The sequence below is a fragment of the Maylandia zebra genome, linkage group LG16 (assembly GCF_041146795.1).
Source record: "Maylandia zebra isolate NMK-2024a linkage group LG16, Mzebra_GT3a, whole genome shotgun sequence".
Taxonomy (NCBI): Eukaryota; Metazoa; Chordata; class Actinopteri; order Cichliformes; family Cichlidae; genus Maylandia; species Maylandia zebra.
Window position 1 is genome coordinate 22012525 of NC_135182.1, and position 19692 is coordinate 22032216.

The following is a 19692-nucleotide window of genomic DNA, read 5'->3' on the forward strand; positions in this document are numbered from 1 at the left end:
CAAGTGATAAATTGGAGGCTGGTGTTACATTTTTGTCATTGCTATGAGCTGTGCTACTAGTGCATCTCGCACCAAGCTGCTCAGTCATGCAGGACACATGGTTGAAAGGGTGAGGTGGGGACTAATTTGCACAGGTCCATGCAAACTAAATGAGGAGGCAATGGTGAGGCCATATTTCTGAGCTATGCACAAAAGAAATTATTTTCACTGAAAATTTCTTTTTTAGATTTATGTAATTTGGATTAAAAGAGATGATGTGAAAAGTAACAGTTTAATCAAAGACCATTCATTTAAATGAAATTTAAGTGCCACCTACTTCCACCTCTGACCTGTGTATAGCTGCTAGATTATGAACAAAGTAAGACATTTTTAAATGCATACAGCGCAACCCTGAACTTCTGTACACATTACCCCGTAAAGAGTATTCAAATATCCTTCAAAGTCGACATTAAATGTTGTTTAATCTGTCAGATCCTTAGTACAAAGTACAAATGGACCGATCAACTGGCCAGGGATCGGAATCAGACGATATTCAACTTCTCGACATGGAGTAGTGACTGGCTGATCAGCTTCCAGTATGTCTGATTACAAGCCAGCTAGTTTCATATATGTGCACAGTGCCACAGACATATAGGCACACACACTCACAGACACACACTAACCTGTTGTTAGAGGCAAACCGCCTCACTGTGTTTCCAACATCAAACTCCACAGACCCTTAAATCACCCTCACCCAGCTGAACATTGAATATTTTAAAGAAGGTAAGGAAGAAGAAGATGTTGTTAAAGTTAAAGCTATCCAGAGCTCATAGCCAGCCCCAAGCCAGCAGCCTTGGTATGAGCAAAAGATCAACACAAAAGAAAAATTCCAGAGATGAGTAAAAAAAAAAAAAGCGAGAGAGAAAGGATCAATGCCCTGTGATCTGGTGAAGTTCCTGACATTTGTTTTGGTATATGAATCTGTTGTACCTGCTTTATTTGTAAAGGTAAAATATGTCAGGCAGTGGATGCACAGCAACTCATCATTAGGCAATTCTTTGAACTTGTTTCCAATAGACACATCATGCTCATCTGATCTGATCTTCTTTTGCTTCCTTAAAAAAACCAGTCATCTTTAATAACTACAATGGTGTTACATCTTTAGCTGGCATACACATTTTGGAGCAACATTATATTAATTTGCACATTAGTGCAGCCAGGCATCAGTGCAATACCACTTATGCAAACATTGCTTCACAGATCAGCATCAGGTCAAAACTCTACAGGCCACCTTTGAGGACCTGAGCTGTGTCAGTAGGTAGAAACGGCAAACGCCCACAGGCAGCAGTCTTTTAAAAAGAAAGTTCACATTAAACTTTTTTAAAAAGAATTCAGTGAATCATCTCAAACTAAACAATGAAAGAAACAAGTAATTCAATCAACTTGAACAAGATGCCACTGCTCCACGAGAAGGGGAAAAGTTAGCTGTGGTAATGCGACTGCAGGATAAACTGCACGAGGGGTTCTTTTCAAACAAGCAGCTTAGAAATGATTGACTGGATCTACTAATGGCTTGTTACCCATTGTTCACTACAGAGCACAGAAACATGGACATTCAGCATTTTCGCCACTGACGACACAAACAGCTAATCTAAAGTCTAAAAATCCCAAGATGATAGAAAAATCAAAAATGCAAAAATGAGACTTAGATTTTACTTGAATAAAATCTAATTAGTTTAAATAAACTGAATTATATTTCTAGATGACATGTATGGCGTGCATTGTTATTAAAAACTAAACCTTTTTCTTGTACCATAAAAGTTGCAATCTGAGAATAATGTGGGAGCTATTAAACAGGCTTTTCTTCCTCACCTATGATCCCACTGTCCTTGCTCTCTAGCGTGGAACTGGGGCTGGTGATGGTCCCACAGGGGCTGGAGCGGCTGAGTGGGGGACGGCTCGCGGTGCTGTTTAGGGTGGAACATGGGCTGTCAGTGCTGGGAGACGCCGTGCTGCTTGTTAGTGTGGAGCAGGGGCTGATGCCCTGGCTAGTCAGAGAGCACTGCGGAGAAGAGAGATGAAAAAAGGGGGTTAAGGTACACCAAGAATGTACTTTACTAATCAAATATGTCAATGGAGAATGAAGTCAGCTGGCAACAAGTTCACATTTTTTTGTAGCCCGAACAAGAAAAGACAAGAAAAAAAAAAGCAACAAAAAATAATTTTCCAACCTTATTTGGAAGGAGTATTGAGAAAAATCACTGTCTACTTTGACCTGGATCATGTGAAAGCAATGCAAAAAATTCCTTTGCAAATAAACAAGCGCTTTACATGCGAGCATGACACACAAGCCGAAGGCCATAAGCACTATAAATGGAGCAAGGCTTAAAAATTACACACTCATATGTCTAGAGGAACCAAAATAAGTCTGAAGAGTATTTCACAAGGGAAGTAGTCTTTAGTTTGTGTGAACACAATAGACACCCTTTTTTTTTTTTTTAGGTCATCCAGCCTGTCTGACAACCATACAACAGCTAAATCTTTGTCTGAGATAACCGACAACCGTAGAAATCCAAATTAAAGCTGGTTTGTCCAGTTTCCCCATCTTCCTTTAACTGGATCCAAACACAATACAGTGTAGCTTATCATTGCCCCAATGAGATGCAAAGCAACACCTTCCAACAACTGATTATGACTTTGTAGGTTTTAAAGCAAGTTTTGCCCTAGTCTCACAACAAAATTACGAAAACTGAACTTTTCTCACCACAGGCCCATTTATTTAGCATACAAAAGCACTGACTTTACAATTGAAAACACACAAAAGATGGTCCCTAATACAGCTTAGTAGCGCTCCAAAGATTGTTGGGTTCTAAGCCAAATCAGAGAAATAATTACATGCAGACATTTTATCATTCACTGCATGAATAAAACACTCCTACTGTTGTGAGAACTGCTCGAATTAAATAATAAAATTCAATTTGGTTTATTCCCCATGTAGAATAAACTAAACCCTTTTTTGGAGATTTATTTGTTGCCTGGGGGGGTGGGGTGGCTTTCAGGTATAGTTGGTTTCACAAGCATAATATACTGCTAGTAGACTGTTATACTACTCACAGTTATGTTACTGTCATGCTACTGCAAGTAGGTGCAAATAACATGTGTATTTCCCCAACTAGGGTTGTCACAATATTTATACACAACACAATTATTGTGGCCAAAAATATTTACTATAATAGAATTTTCCTGATATCTGTTGACAGCAGAATAATGCTATTGGTCAAATTCACAACTAACTCTTTATTTTTTGTGTTTTTGGCAAATTAATGACTTGGCAATGTAACCAGATCTATAAAAACCAGACAAAAAGAGCAATCATTTATAATATCATGTGTTTATCATTAACATGATATTAATATTTGGTTAACATCTGTACTGGTACAGCACAGCGTTTTTTTATACATGTTCCTGCACTACTGAAAAATTTGGGTGTGGCAGACTGGCAACCCAAAAAAAACATTGTTGTCAAACATGAACAAGAGTTCACAAAAAAGTAAGCTCACCTATGCTTATCCAAGTGTGACTGATTCATTCTAGACCATAGGCTAGTGCAAAGGCAAGCTGATAGGGAAGAAGAATGGGATGAAGAATAGGGAGAATGACTGGCAGCATGACTAATATCTTGAGGAATGCTAATATAACTAGTCAACTTCCAGTCTGCAGGCGGTGTCCCACCCAATAAACACAGTAAGTCTAACACCTGACTGACATTTAATTTTCTGTGAGGCAAAACTAAAAACTAACACAGTTAAAGGCACATTGTAAAACAGCAGTATGGTGGAAAAGACAATTGCTGACAGATGACAATAACGTGCTGCTCTTCACATGAACTCCGAGAACACAGATCTACATAGAGTCAGACCGCCCGTCTCCTCTTTTCACATCCCAACTACTGAACACAATTCATGAAATGCTTTCTAAGTCTTTGCATTCCTAGAATTGCTACTTCAGTGTCAAAAACAGTCCAAGGCACGAGATGAAAACCTAACGTGGTGGGTTCTGCTCTTCACACAGCCCAGCTTAATTAGTAAAGCCAAACAAACTGAGGCTCAGACCTAACACAACTCTATTTCTGTACCCGGACTCAGACACTCTTGTTACACACTCAAGAGCCCCTGGAATAGCACTCAAGTTACTGGGAGACTAGCATGCCGCGCTGAAAAGCATGCACAGGAATAAAATCACATGCAGCCAATTTTGAATAGGCAGTTACTTTTCTTCAGGACAGATTGAACAGTTCAAACAAAACAGTGTGACAGTTACCGTTGCTTGAGGTCCCAAGAAAACAAGTTCCAGAGGTGCCTCTTAAAACCCCGTCCATAACGAACACGGGGGAAAAAAAAAAAAAAAATCAAGCTGCAAAAAAATTAAAAAAAAAAAAGAGGAAAAGAAAAAAAATCCATTCAAGTGAAACATTGTCACAACTAGCTTCTCCCCTTGTGCTTTCTCTCTGTCCTCTATCTCTCTGTGTGTGCTGCAGCGATGGCAGCAGCTGCTGTTGGTAGTGCGGTGAGGAGCTGGAGGGGAGGGAGAAAATGAAATACCTTCTTTTCATTCTTGTCGTCCATAGGTATGCGTGCCGTACCCGGGATCCCTTCTCCCAGTAAAAAGCCCAGTCTTGTCATCAGTTCCTGAGTGGCAGGGGAGGAGGAGCTTGGCTGTTTCTCCGCTTGCAGATCTACAGATATGAGAGAGAGAGGGAGAGAGAGAGAGAGAGAGAAATGCTTAACACTAGCAGGCAGATTCCCTCTCTACACTGGATGCCCCACACAAGGCCACGCTGCTGGCCCTGCCCTCCTCAACACTGCTCTGAAATGCTATGCTGCACTCTCCCAGCTGCTGCTGATGTGGTGCAGACCCAGAGAAGGTGAGGAAAGAGAGCAAGAGTGCGAGAAAGAGAGGAAAGAGAGAGTGAGCGTGTGCGGCCACGGCTGGTGTGTGAGTGTTCTAAAAGAAAGTGAATACATGTGAATATCCAGCATTGTAAGAAAGCAGAGACTGGGTGTGAGTGAGTGAGTGAGTGAGTGAGTACGCGCCCTACAACATGCCTCGAGCGCCAATTCCAGGGCTTTCGGGTTGTTTACAGCTCTCACTTATAGAGCCTCTGAATATCAATGAGTGGACCTCTGCTTCCTGCAACACAACTTGAACTGTCTGTGGTCTTCATTCTCAAGCCTTAAAATTACTTTATATTGCAATTTCAAGCTTGGGATGCCATCAACAAGGAAGAGACAACTTGTAATCACCTTTCTGTTTACACAAACAGACCTTTTTTTTTACATATTAAACCAAAAACCAGGCAGATAAATAATAACAGTATATGCAAAATACTGGGTTTATCGTCTAAAATCCATTGTGGATAGCAACTCAAATGTGGATGTTGCAATCTAGTGATGTCAAAAAGGCAAGCATACACTGATGATGAAGATGTCGGGAGAAAGAGTGAGAATGTCCGAGATACAAAAAGCTTATTATTCATCTCTCTGGCAGCACCTCTTTCTCCTCCTCTACTTCATTTTCTCCTTTACCTCCATTCTTCCGCAGCTATTAATAATGTTGACCGTGAATCTGATTAAACACAAACAAGTCCTGTGGCATAATGTGCTGCCAAGCCCGAGTCAAGTCAAAATCAGACCACCAGACAAACACCATTGGCATGCAAATAGCATACAAATGCCAATACACAGATAATGCATTACCTGTTAAAGTAAATAAATTGTCATAATAACCAGTCTTGCAATCAAAAGGTCATACAGTTCTCCAACCTGGTGAAATTACTGGGTCATGCAACCCAAAATAAAACTGGAAAAAGGCCTAATCAGTGAAGTGTGGGGCTGGCAATAAACGCCCTAAATTCAATCTCTCTCTATCTCGTTTGAAGTTCAAGCACTGAGCCTTATAAACAGTCACACAATCCTGAAGTCATACCCACTACATACTTAACTAGAGGAACTCTTTACTGCTTAGTCGATCGATAGAAAAATAATCAGCTCCTTCAGTGAGCGTTCATTGTTTTCCTAAAAACTCAATGTCATGATCCTGCTTCACCTCAGTGAAACAAAATAAGTTTCCTGAAGAAATGAACCCAAATTCTGCAAATTTGCGACAGTTTTCACTGTTCTTGACATGTTAAACAATTCACTTTTTTCTTTTTAAATCATCAGTAGATTAATCAATAAAGTAAGTAATGACTACTTCTAATTCATTAGCTGGATTGGCTTTTTATCATTGAGAAGAGGCTAACCTTTTACTCCAGACATGCAAAGCGTGCCCAATTAAGGAAAATGCACAAACCGCAGCAACAGATCGAATACAGATTTAATAAACGCTAAAGTTTCTTGAATTTCCCTGGAAATGTAATCATAATTAAAATGCAAGCAGCTGGTGTTACTGTAACTACAAGAAGGATTTAGTCAAAGAACACCCCATGCCAGCAATTTATCAAAGGCTTCGGTACGAAACCGAATTAGCCCTTATGGCCTGGCACTTTAGTCGCGTGCCTGCCTCCTTCAGCCAAGAACAAAACGTGTTAAACAAGATATATATGCATCGCAAGTACTGCCAGACGAGTTCATACAGTATCCATAACTTTAGGCTGTGCAGAAGATTTATGTTACCCCCCTTGACACATCTGCCCACCGGGTTGTCTTTTTTAAAGTGTATCTTTTATGCATTTATTTATTTTATTATACATTTATTTATTGGCACTGCCTTCAGGAGAAGTTGCTCTGTCCTTTAGAACTACTTTGAATTTAGAAAAACTTAAACATTCTACAAGCCTTACAATAAATAAATAAATAAATGAATATAAATAAAAATTCTCTTATCCCACAAGCCTACAAGTTCTATACTGAATAAATTCAAGCTTTTGTCCACATAGTAGCAGACAAAGAATGCTAACCTAATGCGTGCTGTACTCGCATCACCCCATCTCCATTGCAAATGCCATGAAGTGGGAACACTATGCATTGAAAATCCATTGTTAATAGGGAATGTCACCCAGCTCATTTAAATGCTCGAGGGGAGCCTTTTACAATCGCTCAGGCAAAGACGCCGCTCAGTCCTGAATGCACATCGCAATGATTATATAAGTCAATTCTGAGCCTTCACCCAGCAATATTATCAAGTGTAAAGAAAATAACATACAAGATCATTTCCCACATCCACAATTCAACTTGATAACCCCACTCTGAACGGGTATCATCAATGCTGAGAGCCTGTTGTGGTCGAATAATTTCAAGCATGCATCCACATATTGTATGCGCTTCATCAACTTTTAGTAGATGGTTACTAGGGGTGCAACGATACACAAAATTCACGGTTCGGTTCGGTTCGATACTTTGGTGTCACGGTTCGATATTTTTTCGATACAAAAAAAAATGTTCATGCCTTTTTAATTTGTCATTTATTAAAATTATAAATATATATTTTAACACAAAAGTACAGTTTTTAAATTTAACCCTAACCCTTGTGCGTGTTGTTTTTTAGCTCGTCATATTGCAGCCACAGAAATTCTTTTGTCCATGAAACCATAAAGCTGCACTTTCTTTTTGCCTTATAGTCTGATTTGTCATAACTTCTCCGTTTTGTGGTAAGCTTTTCTTTGGCTGTCACTTCTTCACCCTGACCTGTCTTATTTGGCTCAGCAGAACTAAAATATATATCTGTCTGTGAAGGTTCTCAGTCATCCAGGTCATCCTAGTGAAATATATATCCTGCTGCTTTTACACACGCACTCACATAAGCTCAGCGATTCTCTGCGCGATCAACCTCTCACATGTTTAAGCTGCGGGAGATTTCACTTGTCATGTTTGCATAGTAAGCTAACAATTAATAAGAGATGTCAGAGGAATTGGTGCACAAATTATCATCACTCACAGATCAGTGCTGTCGCTCTCTATACACAGTTCGCGCGATTGCAAAGTGAAAGCAAAAAAACAAGCGCAAATTCAAACACGATTTCAATATGTCACATATTGACAGTGGCTCACCCAATGACATAATTACCCAGCTACATTTCTGAAAGAATGCAAAAGCATTGACATATATTTTTCCTTCCTACAATAGCCCAACAGGCAGGGCAGAGATAGCCCCGGGACGTCGGGCTAGCGATATTGCGAGCCCTGTATCTGATTGAGGAATCACTCATCTTTGGAAAAGAGAGTTTATTACAGAGAAATGTCTCTTTCCAAAATAAAAGCTATACTATCCGCTTCTTCTGGGCTATATTCTCAGCAGAATATTAAACATATCAGGTCTCCATAAGGAGAATCCTGTGCTAACAGCTGTCTAAATGACTCGGCTAAAGTTTGTAGCATGCATGCTTGTTGTTTTTGTCTTTGCACTAGGATGATGTCGGTGTAAATGTGCAGTCATATTCGTTGTGTTCCCACTAGTGCTTTCAGGTTAATCTCGTTGAAATAACCTTAACGCCACAACACGGCAAATCTCCGTTAACGAGCTACCCTATACAGAGGGGCTAGACGGCCAACACGTTAACGAGCTAACTGCGCTAACACACTAGCTCCCACCCATGTAATTGAGCATTGCATGGCACATCCAACATACTGTTTTACTTTAGTCCATGACTCGCTTACCTTCAGGGTCATACGTCACATGAAAACCAAAATAATTCCAAACGCCAGATCTGAATGAGGGTGGGGAGGTCCACTTCTGTCTCGCTAGCTTGCCCTGCGCTCTTCCTTCTGACCATGCTGTCTGTGTTGAGTGCTCAGTGAATCTGCGTTCGACTACTCCGCCTAGGCTGCACTCTCGAGCCTAGGCGGAGTAGTCAAATGCAGATTCACTGAGCGCTCAACACAGACAGCATGGTCAGAAGGAAAGTTGATAAAATAAATTACAAATTTTGTATTGTTCTTTTTTTTTTCTCCCCTTTGGTTTTCTTTCTTTCTCTCCCCCTCTTTCTTTCATTCTTTCCCCCTGTCCTATCCCACAGTCATGTCTGTCCCGTTTGCAACTGAAAATAAAATAAATTCATAATTATAATAAAGGTCAATCAAATGGACCAATATGATGATCCACTTAAAATAAATCCTCTTGGCATCTTTCTTGGCCTCAAGACAACAATTCTGATGGCTATAGATCCAAACGGGACACAAAAAAAAAAAAAAATTGAAAAAAAAATTGTATTGTTCATACATATGCGTACCGAACCGAAAGCACTGTATCGAACGGTTCAATATCGATACGAATATCGTTGCACCCCTAATGGTTACAGATATTAATCATTTGGCAATAAAATGGTAATGGGTCTGGGGTCTTTAAAAGGGGGCACCTTGCATATCACACATTTATGGCTACTGTACATTAGCAGGCAGTGACAGGTTGTTGATTTTTTTATTATTAGCCTGTCAGAGTCTTGTCTTTTGCTTTTATAGTGGCTATCAACACAGATCCACAACAGCTAGGAATAAGATGCTACGAGACTAACAGCTTTACAGGTGCAAACCATGTGAGGCAACTAGAAACATGCCAGAGAAAACGACTGTGAAACATAGTTGAAATCTTCGCCTTCTGGAGATTAGTGCAACATTGTTTGGCTGCTGAAAAAAAAGAAAAAAAAAAAGGCAAAACTGTATTTTGTGAGCTCTGGCTTTAATGATGTAAGCTGTGGACTGCGAGAGATCCTCGGGTCAATTCCAGGAGGAGACACAAGTTCCTTTGTTTAAATACAAACCCTTGTGGTAACCCCTTGCGATTACGGTAGGAACCGAAAGTAGCTTCTTTTTGGAATCGATAGGATCTAATTAATTTCTCATAAAATCTGGTTTGATTTTTACTCATAATTGCAGACATACATCTGTCAAACCAGCTTAATCAATCAGTCAGAGACTTAAACTTGAGGAAAAACTCATCAATTTAGTAACATGTAGGATCTCCCTGGGCAGCAACAACCTCCATCAGAAATTTCCAGATGAATAACGATGACCAATTTTGGATCATCGCTACCAACAAAAAATGGTTCAGTCTATCAATATATGCTGTCATTGATCAGCCGCCTTCAGGTCATGCAGCACTCATCTGTCTCATGGGATAAGGTCAAGACCCTGACTTTGTTATTGTAAAATATATATTTTTTTCTAACCTTCTTGTTATTGATTTTCTTGTATGCTTAGGGTGACTGACTTGTTGCATAATCCAATATCTCCTCCGCTTCTCCCCCGACATTCTCCTGTATAATTTCCTCATACAATTTTAAATTCGTTGTTGCCTCGATCGCTCCAAAGGTTTCCTGCCCTGAAGTAGCAAAACAGCCCCAAACCAAAATGTTCTCTCCAGCATGCTTAACACTTCAGATAAGGTTTTGGTTGCTGGTGTGTAGAAACAAATCCAAATGAGAGGTTTAGCATTGTTTTGGCCAAATCTCTTGACTTTTGCCTCGTTCATGGCACATCGTCCCTTTTTCTCTTGCTCTTTTTCCCGGCAATGTGAATGATTACTCTCGTGTATTTAATACAGACATGAAAAGCACAGCTGTTAGAGTGCGTGTGTGCTTTTTAGTTTAGTGAGATTGTTTGTCCATAACTGTGAGATGAAGAACAGAGTACATGTTATGAGTGACCAACGCTGAAACTCCGGCAATTCCAAAGGGTTTACAAAGTTTTCTCGTAACCGCAATATAGTGCAGAAACTAATCCTGTTTGTTGACTCAGTTTTTCCTTCGCAACTTTTTCTTTTCCGTCATTGGATTAAATCGATCACCCGGCTCTTTATTACTTTGCCCTGACAAGACCACTCCATCACAGGTTCTTCAAAGCCACTTAAAACCACACGCCTCTGAGGACCAATCAGCAGCTCCAGAATGGCGCCGGGGTTGTTAAAGACCTGACATGAATACATCATAAGAGACAGAAAGACTGACATAATGATACGACATAGCACATACAAATAAAAACTTCACGGGCCAAATCAATAAAACCCCTTTTAACCCGTGGTCTCTCTGGAAAAATCAATACGCTGTGCCAAAAAATTGTTTACTTGCACAGCCAACTTCACCCACAGCTTGACACAAAACCTTCACTTTGCGAGCGCGTTTTAACATCGTCCATCATGTGCATGCATCTATGAATAAACATAAACATATCACATTTACTGCATTAATAAAGCTGAAGGTTTGCTGATTACACTAGCGTGTCAACAACTTTTAAATGGATTCTAGTTGAATGGCCTCTTTTACTCACTTTTCATTCTAAATACGAAACAGGAAATCCCAGCTCCATTTCATTTTCATAGTTGTCATCACCACCTATTCATCATGCTCAACATTTTGTCAATTAACCATTGACAAAGTGACAGACGAATACATGGATACACGAAAAAATGTCAACGAATGTGACAGGCAGGCAAAAAACAAAAAATCCCAAAACAATTTGATGCAGCTCGTGAAAAGAAAAAAACAGCGGATGTGCTGTTTTTCCCTTACTTGCTCAACTATAAGCTACGGGGACGTACTATCTGTTGCTGGGTGTCTTGCTGCAGGGCATCTCAGCTGTGCCACTGGTTTTTCTTCCTGATTTGTCAAGCCTGCTCATGGATGCAATGAGCCACCTTTCCGTTATAAACTACATTCTCCAATGGCTCTAACGTGACAGCAACTACAGCCTTACAGGACAGCCGTTTCCTTTAGCGTGATATACTCTAGAGCAGGGGTGGGCAATCCCAGGCCCCGAGGGCTGGTGTCCTGCAGGTTTTAGATCTCACCTTGGGTCAACACACCTGAATCACATGATTAGTTCGTTACCAGGCCTCTGGAGAACTTCAGGACATGGTGAGGAACTAATTTAGCCATTTAAATCAGCTGTGTTGGTTCAAGGACACATCTAAAGCCTGCAGGGACACCGACCCTCGAGGCCTGGAGTTGCCCACCCATGCTCTAGAGTCTCAATGAGCTGACACTAAATAAATAAACCTGAAATGTTATTGGAGGCATAATAAGTACTTAAATAACCACTGTTACTACTGATTATTTCCCATTCATTTCACATGAAATAATAATAATAATGATAATGGTTTGGATTTATATAGCGCTTTTCAAGGCACCCAAAGCGCTTTACAATGCCACTATTCATTCAGTCTCGCATTCACACACTGGTGAAGGCAAGCTACGGTTGTAGCCACAGCTGCCCTGGGGCAGACTGACAGAAGAGAGGCTGCCATGTCGCGCCATCGGCCCCTCTGGCCAACACCAGTAAATATCTTTAACGTTCAGGCAGTGGACTGTTGTGACAGCTGTAGGATGCACTTAGATACTAGCTGAAGTTAATTAACATCTCCTGTTCAGTAACAATCCAGAATTCAGCTCATTTGAGTGTTACTGTAGTATCTGTAAAATAATGAGGAGAGGAAGAATGCAAAAACATGAAGTAATGTTATGAGATAATGAGAAACTGGTGGCACGGCACACCTGAGGAAAGTGATCCCAGGCAGTAGTGAGAAATCTGACAACCGCTCCATTCTACTCTGACAGCAAGTGTAGAGCAAAATAACTCCTGGTTCACATCCTCTGTGACCCCTGCCAAAGGTTTTCAATTTGAGATACTTAAAATCCGTGAAACACAGACAATTTTTGCATCTCATTGTTAATTATGTCATGAAGCTTATTGAATTCACAAAGGACTTTTTACTGACTAGTTTAGAAGGTTTAGAAGAATTTCGCCCTATGACAGCTGGGATAGGCTCCAGCGCCCCCCGCGACCCTGAAAAGGATAAGCGGAAGCGAATGGATGGATGGATAGTTTAGAAGGTCAAAATGTGGTTTGGCAGATTCTCAAGGAAAACATACTGCTATGACTTAATTATTTAAATGCGTTCAGCAGCAGAGTTCTTCTGATTTCCGTGTCAAGTTGATATAATTAGAAGATAACTGGACTGTTGCTAGTCTTCTTTGCTATTTTCAAATGTTATGTATGGTCTTGTGTCGTGTTAATGCTCTTTTGCTTGGTTTTGTTATTTGGGTACACCAGGTTAACCACACATGTATCCCAAATACATACTGAAGATGTACAAATATATAGACGAGTTATTCTTTTCTCCTCCTCCTTACAGAAATATGCCAACATGGCACAATCAGACATAGCATTATGACCACTGACAGGTGGAATGAATAACACAGATTACCTCTTCATCGTGGTTAGTGGGTGGGCGATATCAGGGAGCAAGTGAACATTCTGTCGTCAAAGTTAATGTGTAAAAAGCACGAAACATGGGCAAGTGGATGACCATTTGCGCCATTTACCTGGGGAACACCTGGCACCAGGATGCACTATGGGAAGAAGGCGAGCCAAGAGAGGCAGACCACCCTTTCATGGAAATCATATTCCCTGATGGCTGTGGCCTCTTTCAGCAGGATAATGGGCCCCCGCCACAAGGCAAAAATGCTTCAGGAATGGTTTGAGGAGCACAGCAAAGTTTAAGGTGTTAACTTGGCCTTTAAATTCCCCAGATCTCAATCCAATCGAGCATCTGTGGGATTTGCTGGACAAACAAGTCTGATCCATGGAGGCCAAACCTCGCAACTTAAAGTACTTAAAGGATCTTTTGCTAACATCTGAGTCCCAGATACCAAAGAACACCTTTGCAAAGTCCATCCCTCAGTGGTTTAGGCAGTAAAAGGGGGAGCAACACAGTGTTAGGCTGGTGGACATAATGTTATGTCTGATCGGTATAAATCAGTAATTGAAAGGTCAAATAAATGTGTTTTTAAAGATAAGTGCCAGAGTAATACAGGTTATCTATCTATCAGGACACTTTTAATAATCACTAAGCTCTGCCAATTATAACTTAGGTGCAAAGGCAAGAAAAACCTTTGGAAAGAGGTAAACAAAATGATAATTAGCTAATTTGTTTCAGAGTGCTATAATATTCCAATAATGAGATCCTAGAAGAGTGAAACAATTTGCAGACCTCGGCAACACCCTAATAATCCCACATTACAGGAGTAGTCTAACTCTAGGGTGACAAATGTGCTTTAAAAAACAACAACAACAACAACAACTTTAAAATATAACAAATAATTAGAGCAGGAACCAATTATTCACATTCAATTATCATTACACACACACACACACACCTCAAACACGCACATTTTATTTATTCCATCAACTCTACGGTACTTTAAGGGAGAATTTAAAAAGGCTTCGGGGGTAATCCAGTGGATGGGACCTCTTCACACTACATTACACTACAGTCCTAATTGGAAGTCTGTATATACAAAGAAAATAAAAAGCTATTAGGAGAGTCCAAGTTCTAACTTTTCTAACAAGGCTATAGAGTGCCTAGATGTAAAATAGTTGGTGAGATGGAATAAAACTGGCTGTAATATAGCAAATATCCAGTAATTTCACACTGGCTCTAATATCACATCCACAAATGATGCCTGTAGTCAGTCAGGAACATTACTCTCAAGACTGTTATTAACTCTTCTCGACTTTATTAACCTAGTTTATTAATTGGTACCACCTAGACGGACCTCATCTAAGTTTATGATTTTATGTACAAAAGGGGAGCCACACTAGGTCTCCAGTCATATGACAGCTGACATTTTTGTCAGTTACACGTCAGGGCAAATAGTTTTATTTATCTAAATGGAAGGCAGATAATAAGTAAAATGGCTAGCCGAAGAAAACCCTCCCTGTTCTAGGTAAAGCATCAGATTTGTCCTTTACTTTTTACGCTACCCTGGAGTTATGGAAAACCAGGGATGTAGCTGGAACCACTTTGTTATTCCGGTAACTGTACAGCAAATGGAGGCAAAAACAAAACAACATCGTTATCTGCTGCCGGAGGAAGTTTATGAGCAGGTGTGAAATAGCAGCCGTGTGGTTCCCTGATAGAAGAATGAAGACTGAAGGAGGAGGAGGAGAAGCAGAGGAATTTGGGGGGGGGGGGAGAATCAGTAGAACAGACTGGATCTGCGGAGCTGCCTTAGCTCACTCGCTGCCAAGAAAACAATCCAGCCGGTGCTCATTAGCAGCTGGAGTTTCATTACCACAACAGTGGAGCCCGTTTAATGAACCCTCAATGAGAACATGCATCCTGCTTCCCCATTTGAGTTCAGGAGTACAAGGTGACGTGCCCCCCTGAAGCAAGTTGAGTGGTCTTATTGCACATTCCAGAGTTAGAATCTGCTGCAGGCGCAGATGGAGCGTCCAGCGAGACATTACATGAGGTCAAGACTATAGATAACAGCGTATCTGGGGTGGGAGACGGCATAGAGGTAGTAATCATAGTGTGACTGGCATCTCAGCTGGACACCATACGCCAGCTGTTATTAATGTTGCTGCAATGGCAGATACAGATGGCATTTCATTAACTATTAGACCAACAGAGCTGAAGCTTCCTCACATGGCGATTCAGCCCCTTGGGCCAAAGAGATTGTGCTGTAAAGATCCTGCAGAGATGAGCAGACCACCCTAATCAAGCTTTACGATTTAGCGCAGGAAAAATAAAAATACGGTGAAAAGGTGATTTTAATCAAAAAGCTAAAGAGTGAATGAACAATTAACATGATTGGCTACAGAAACGCGCAAAACTATCACTCTGTGCCAGCCAAAACAAAAATCACATCGCATTAATTTCTGCTGCCTCAAAGTTACTATTCTCCTGAAGAGCAATTTATGAACAATGACAGGCTGAATATCATTATGAACTGGGAACAATTGGCCATGATTATACAATTTCACGAGCGTATTCATAATTGATTAAATTTAGCCACTGCATAAGCTGGGATTTATTGGTTTAGTAATAATAGAGTGCAAAGAGCACCACAAAGGGTGACACAGCCTCCAGAAAGTGTTAACAAATGAGTAACACACACAGTGCAGATGAAACGAGACTAAGATTACTACTGTTTTATTTTAAAATGGAGCAAACTTAATATTATAACCAGATGGTTTAGGAGGTACAAATTCACATAATTCTTAGCCAAATAAGCCTGACCATTGTTTTAACACTGACAAGATAATAAATACATGAACAAACAGGTGTTAAGTGTTCGGACACTGGTCTTACTGGAGTTGTAAAATGAGGGATTTGAAGAGAGACATAATTGTAGGAGAGGACAGGACCTGCGGTTCAGTCTTGACTGACTGAGACAGAGACGGGACTCCGAGAGCACAGCTGAAACAATTCTGTCAACCAGACTGTTGGCTGCCTGTTGCAAACACACTCAAGCATGCAAACACACACATACATAAACAAAGACAAAGGCAACTGCGGACACTCGGGCAAAATAAAAATACCCTCTGCAGTTACACGCAGGCACAGGAAACATAACCCTTTCTCAAAGACAGTGCCATGCGAGATGACTCCTGAGTAGGTCAAAAGCATGTTTCCTTTCTTAGCCTGCAGCCCATCCTGCTCAGCCACAATGCAGAGCATGAAAAATGACAACGCTTTGAGCCCGACCCAAAAGACGAACAAGTGAAGTAACCATGCAACACAGGGACAAAACTCACGCTGCATTAAAAACTGTCAAAAGAAAATTACATTCAACTTTTTTGAAAATCAGCCTCAGCAGCACTAAAGACTTGTCTCTGTCTACAGATGTGGACGTGGTTCTGGACACTCAGGACAGGCGTCCTTCAGTAAAAGCCCCTCTTCAGAGCTCCCACTTTATTTGTGCTGTAAATGACACACAGTCTTCATCCTGCAAAACTCCATTATTCCAGCAGTCTCTCAACAATGTGATGCTGACCTTGTTATTAAAGCAATGAAGTTGTCTCATGCTGCTTCAACAGTTTACTCTGTCTGAAGTAGAGGACAACACAAGCTGAAAGATGCTCTGTTTAAAAAAAAAAAAAAAAAAAAAAAAGCAATAGTGGGTAATGTCCTTGTCACATGTGACCCATGGTGCATATGCATGATTCTGTCCACATGGGAGAAAGTATTCAAAAGACTGTAAGTGAGCCTCACTCTGCTGCATCTGGGCTATCAGAATTAGCCACCATTAGTGCCTGATTATGCACGATTAGGTGATGAGCTGTTATATTCTTATAATTTCTCAGCTATAACATTTTTTAACCTGCCAACTACGGCTGCGAGAAGAACCCGATGGAAAGTTTCTTCTTTCCTATCAGCTGATTGTCTGCAGTATTTACTGAATAATTGTGCGCAGAACAAATAAAGGGAAGAAGTAAGTAGATGTCTGACCTTAAAACGGACTGGTTATTTCTTCAGCTGAAAAACATTTATATAAAAAAAAAAAAAAAATCACTCTCAGAGAACAGAATAAGACAGAAATGCCTTAAATGCCTGGGAGCTTTTATACCAACAGTTGTATGTGGTGCAATAAAAATAAACTACATACGACTGGGCAGTGTCCTAGAAGCAGTCATTTCTAATTTGTCAGAAACTGACCAGATCTCTATCATCTCTATCACTGGGAGCAGACCCAAAAAATAACATAATGCAAAATTTAGTTAAATTATCGGATAGTTGTAACTCATTTCTTGCAGTAAAATGATTCTATACATGTATATCTAGTAGCAAAAAGATAGTTTGGAGGCCTGCACATGTACATCTGCCACATGCATGAGATAACAGCTTCAGTACAGAAAGCCCTATCACAGTTTTTCATCTGTTATTGCATCACAGATGTTTTTTTAATGGTTAAAATGTGTATTTTTGTCATTAATATGCATTTCAATTAAATTAAAATCAAAACCGGGTCCTAAAAACAACAAACTCTTGAAAGTCTTCAACCCATTATTCAGTACTTGTATTGAGTATATTATCTGTGCTGCAGAAAACAACTACATTTTTTTAATGTTAATGGGCTTATTCCCTAAGTGTCAAATGCTTACCAGGGTGTATATAATATACAGACAACTTAAAAAAAAATAAGGCTTTAAAAAGTTCAGCATATTTCTGATTCGTTTTAAGACAGCAGAGCAATATCAGTTTTACAACTACGCAAATGAATCCCAATAAGCCAATAAACAAAATGTCCAACTTCCTTATCTAATCCTAGCATTATGCTATAGTTTCACTCCACAAGCATCACATCCACTTCTGAGAGAACTCTATTACGAGATATTACAAACACATTAAAGCTCAGCATCTGGAATGAGGGGCAACCTCTGGAGCTGAAAAGCTGTGGAAGAGAAAGAAAGTGTAGTTCCTCTAGCACTGCTTCAAATGAGAGTCAATTCCTATAGACCCCATTTCTTTACACCAGTTTTGTCCTCTGTGGATGACTTTGATAAGTTCAAGAACTGCAAGAACACATCCATCTTTAATACTGTTTATGGTTTGGAAGCATCAAAAGGTTCATCTCGTCTCATCGATGTGCCGAAAGGATGTACTTTGAGTCTCTGGTGCCCGCTTCTGGCATTCATACCTTCCTCAGCTCTTCTTGCCCCTGCCACTAACAGGAACACCCAATCTAATCTGATGCTGCCACCTTCATGCTTAACCACACGGAAGGTATTTGTCTGCTGATGAACAGTGCCCGATGGGGTGTTGATTGTGGATTATGTTCGGCAGGCAGTGCTCAGAGTTCTCCGTAACGATTTCAGTGTCTGTTTTGTCAGACAGGAGAATCTTTCTCCTCGTGCTCTCAGAGTCTTTTAAATGCCATTTGACAAGCTCCAAATAGGCTGTCATGCCTTTGCTCAAAGTGCAGCTGCTCTACAATAAAGGCCTGATTGATGACGGTCATCCTTTCCCCCCTCGATCTCTGCAGAGGACTGCTGAAGCTCTGTGGGTTTTGCCAAATGACCTGAAGAAGACCCTTCACGCTCAGTGTCCAAGACTGGTGGGAGAGCCCGTTCAAGGAAGCATCCAGATGGCGCCAAACTTCGTCCTTTTTAAAACATATTGAGATTCACTGCGCTCCTGGAAACATGCAGATCTCTGGAAGAAGTTTTCTCACAGTGGTCCACAGACATACTTAGACTTTATTAAAGGTTTTTGTTCTTGCATGAACTGAAGTGTGGGGTGTTCATATACACATGTGCACCTTTAAGCTGTGGCCAGGAAATCTACAGCCAAGATCTAAACACACTTATGAATAACTGAAGATAAAAGGAAGGACATGACCATAATTTTGACAATCACAACAAAGGGCCTTAATGCTTTTACGAAAAATCGATTTTACTGTTTAATTTTTTAAGTTACTGAATGGTTATTAAGAAGAAAAAGGCCAACTTCCACATCTACAACATAAAGTGTGCTAAAATAAATGCCATATTATTCTCCCATGAAACTGAAGACGAGTCCATACTAAACACACAAGTCCTTTCTGTGATCTGAAGTAGTTTAACATCACCTCCCCTTGAGCATTTTTTTTTCACTGCATCATTAAGCAATGAAGAGGGAAGAGGGTAAGATTAGATAAGGAGGCGTGGGGAATAGTGGAAAGGTGTTGAGAAAAGAAATAGGGTGTTGATTTTGGAACGGCATTTGCATTTGTGCTCAAAAACATTGGTTTAGGACTTATCCAGTAATATATTTCTGCTCAGTCACACAAGCAAGGACTCTCTTTTGTAATTAGTAAATAAAAGTAACGGTACGGAAACTGACGAGGTCATATTTATTTACTGTCTGCTATCTGCTGGTAGCCTACTCTGAGCTCTATGTTAGTTGAACGTCAGACACACCCTCGTGCCTTAGTATGCGACAGTCAGCTGTGCCGAG

At 40.4% G+C, this 19692-nt stretch overlaps 1 protein-coding gene across 5 annotated transcripts in view; it reads right to left on the reverse strand.

Annotated features, from left to right (window-relative positions):
- LOC101475961 (protein TANC1) overlaps positions 1-19692 on the reverse strand; it is a 113301-nt gene that overhangs the window by 47457 nt on the left and 46152 nt on the right. For all 5 annotated transcript variants that reach the window (XM_076875045.1, XM_076875044.1, XM_076875043.1 and 2 more), the window contains 2 exons: positions 4581-4714; positions 1852-2041 (listed from right to left, as the gene is read on the reverse strand). In XM_076875045.1, the coding sequence (XP_076731160.1) occupies positions 1852-2041; positions 4581-4714 (324 nt within the window). The remainder of the gene's footprint in view (positions 1-1851; positions 2042-4580; positions 4715-19692) is intronic.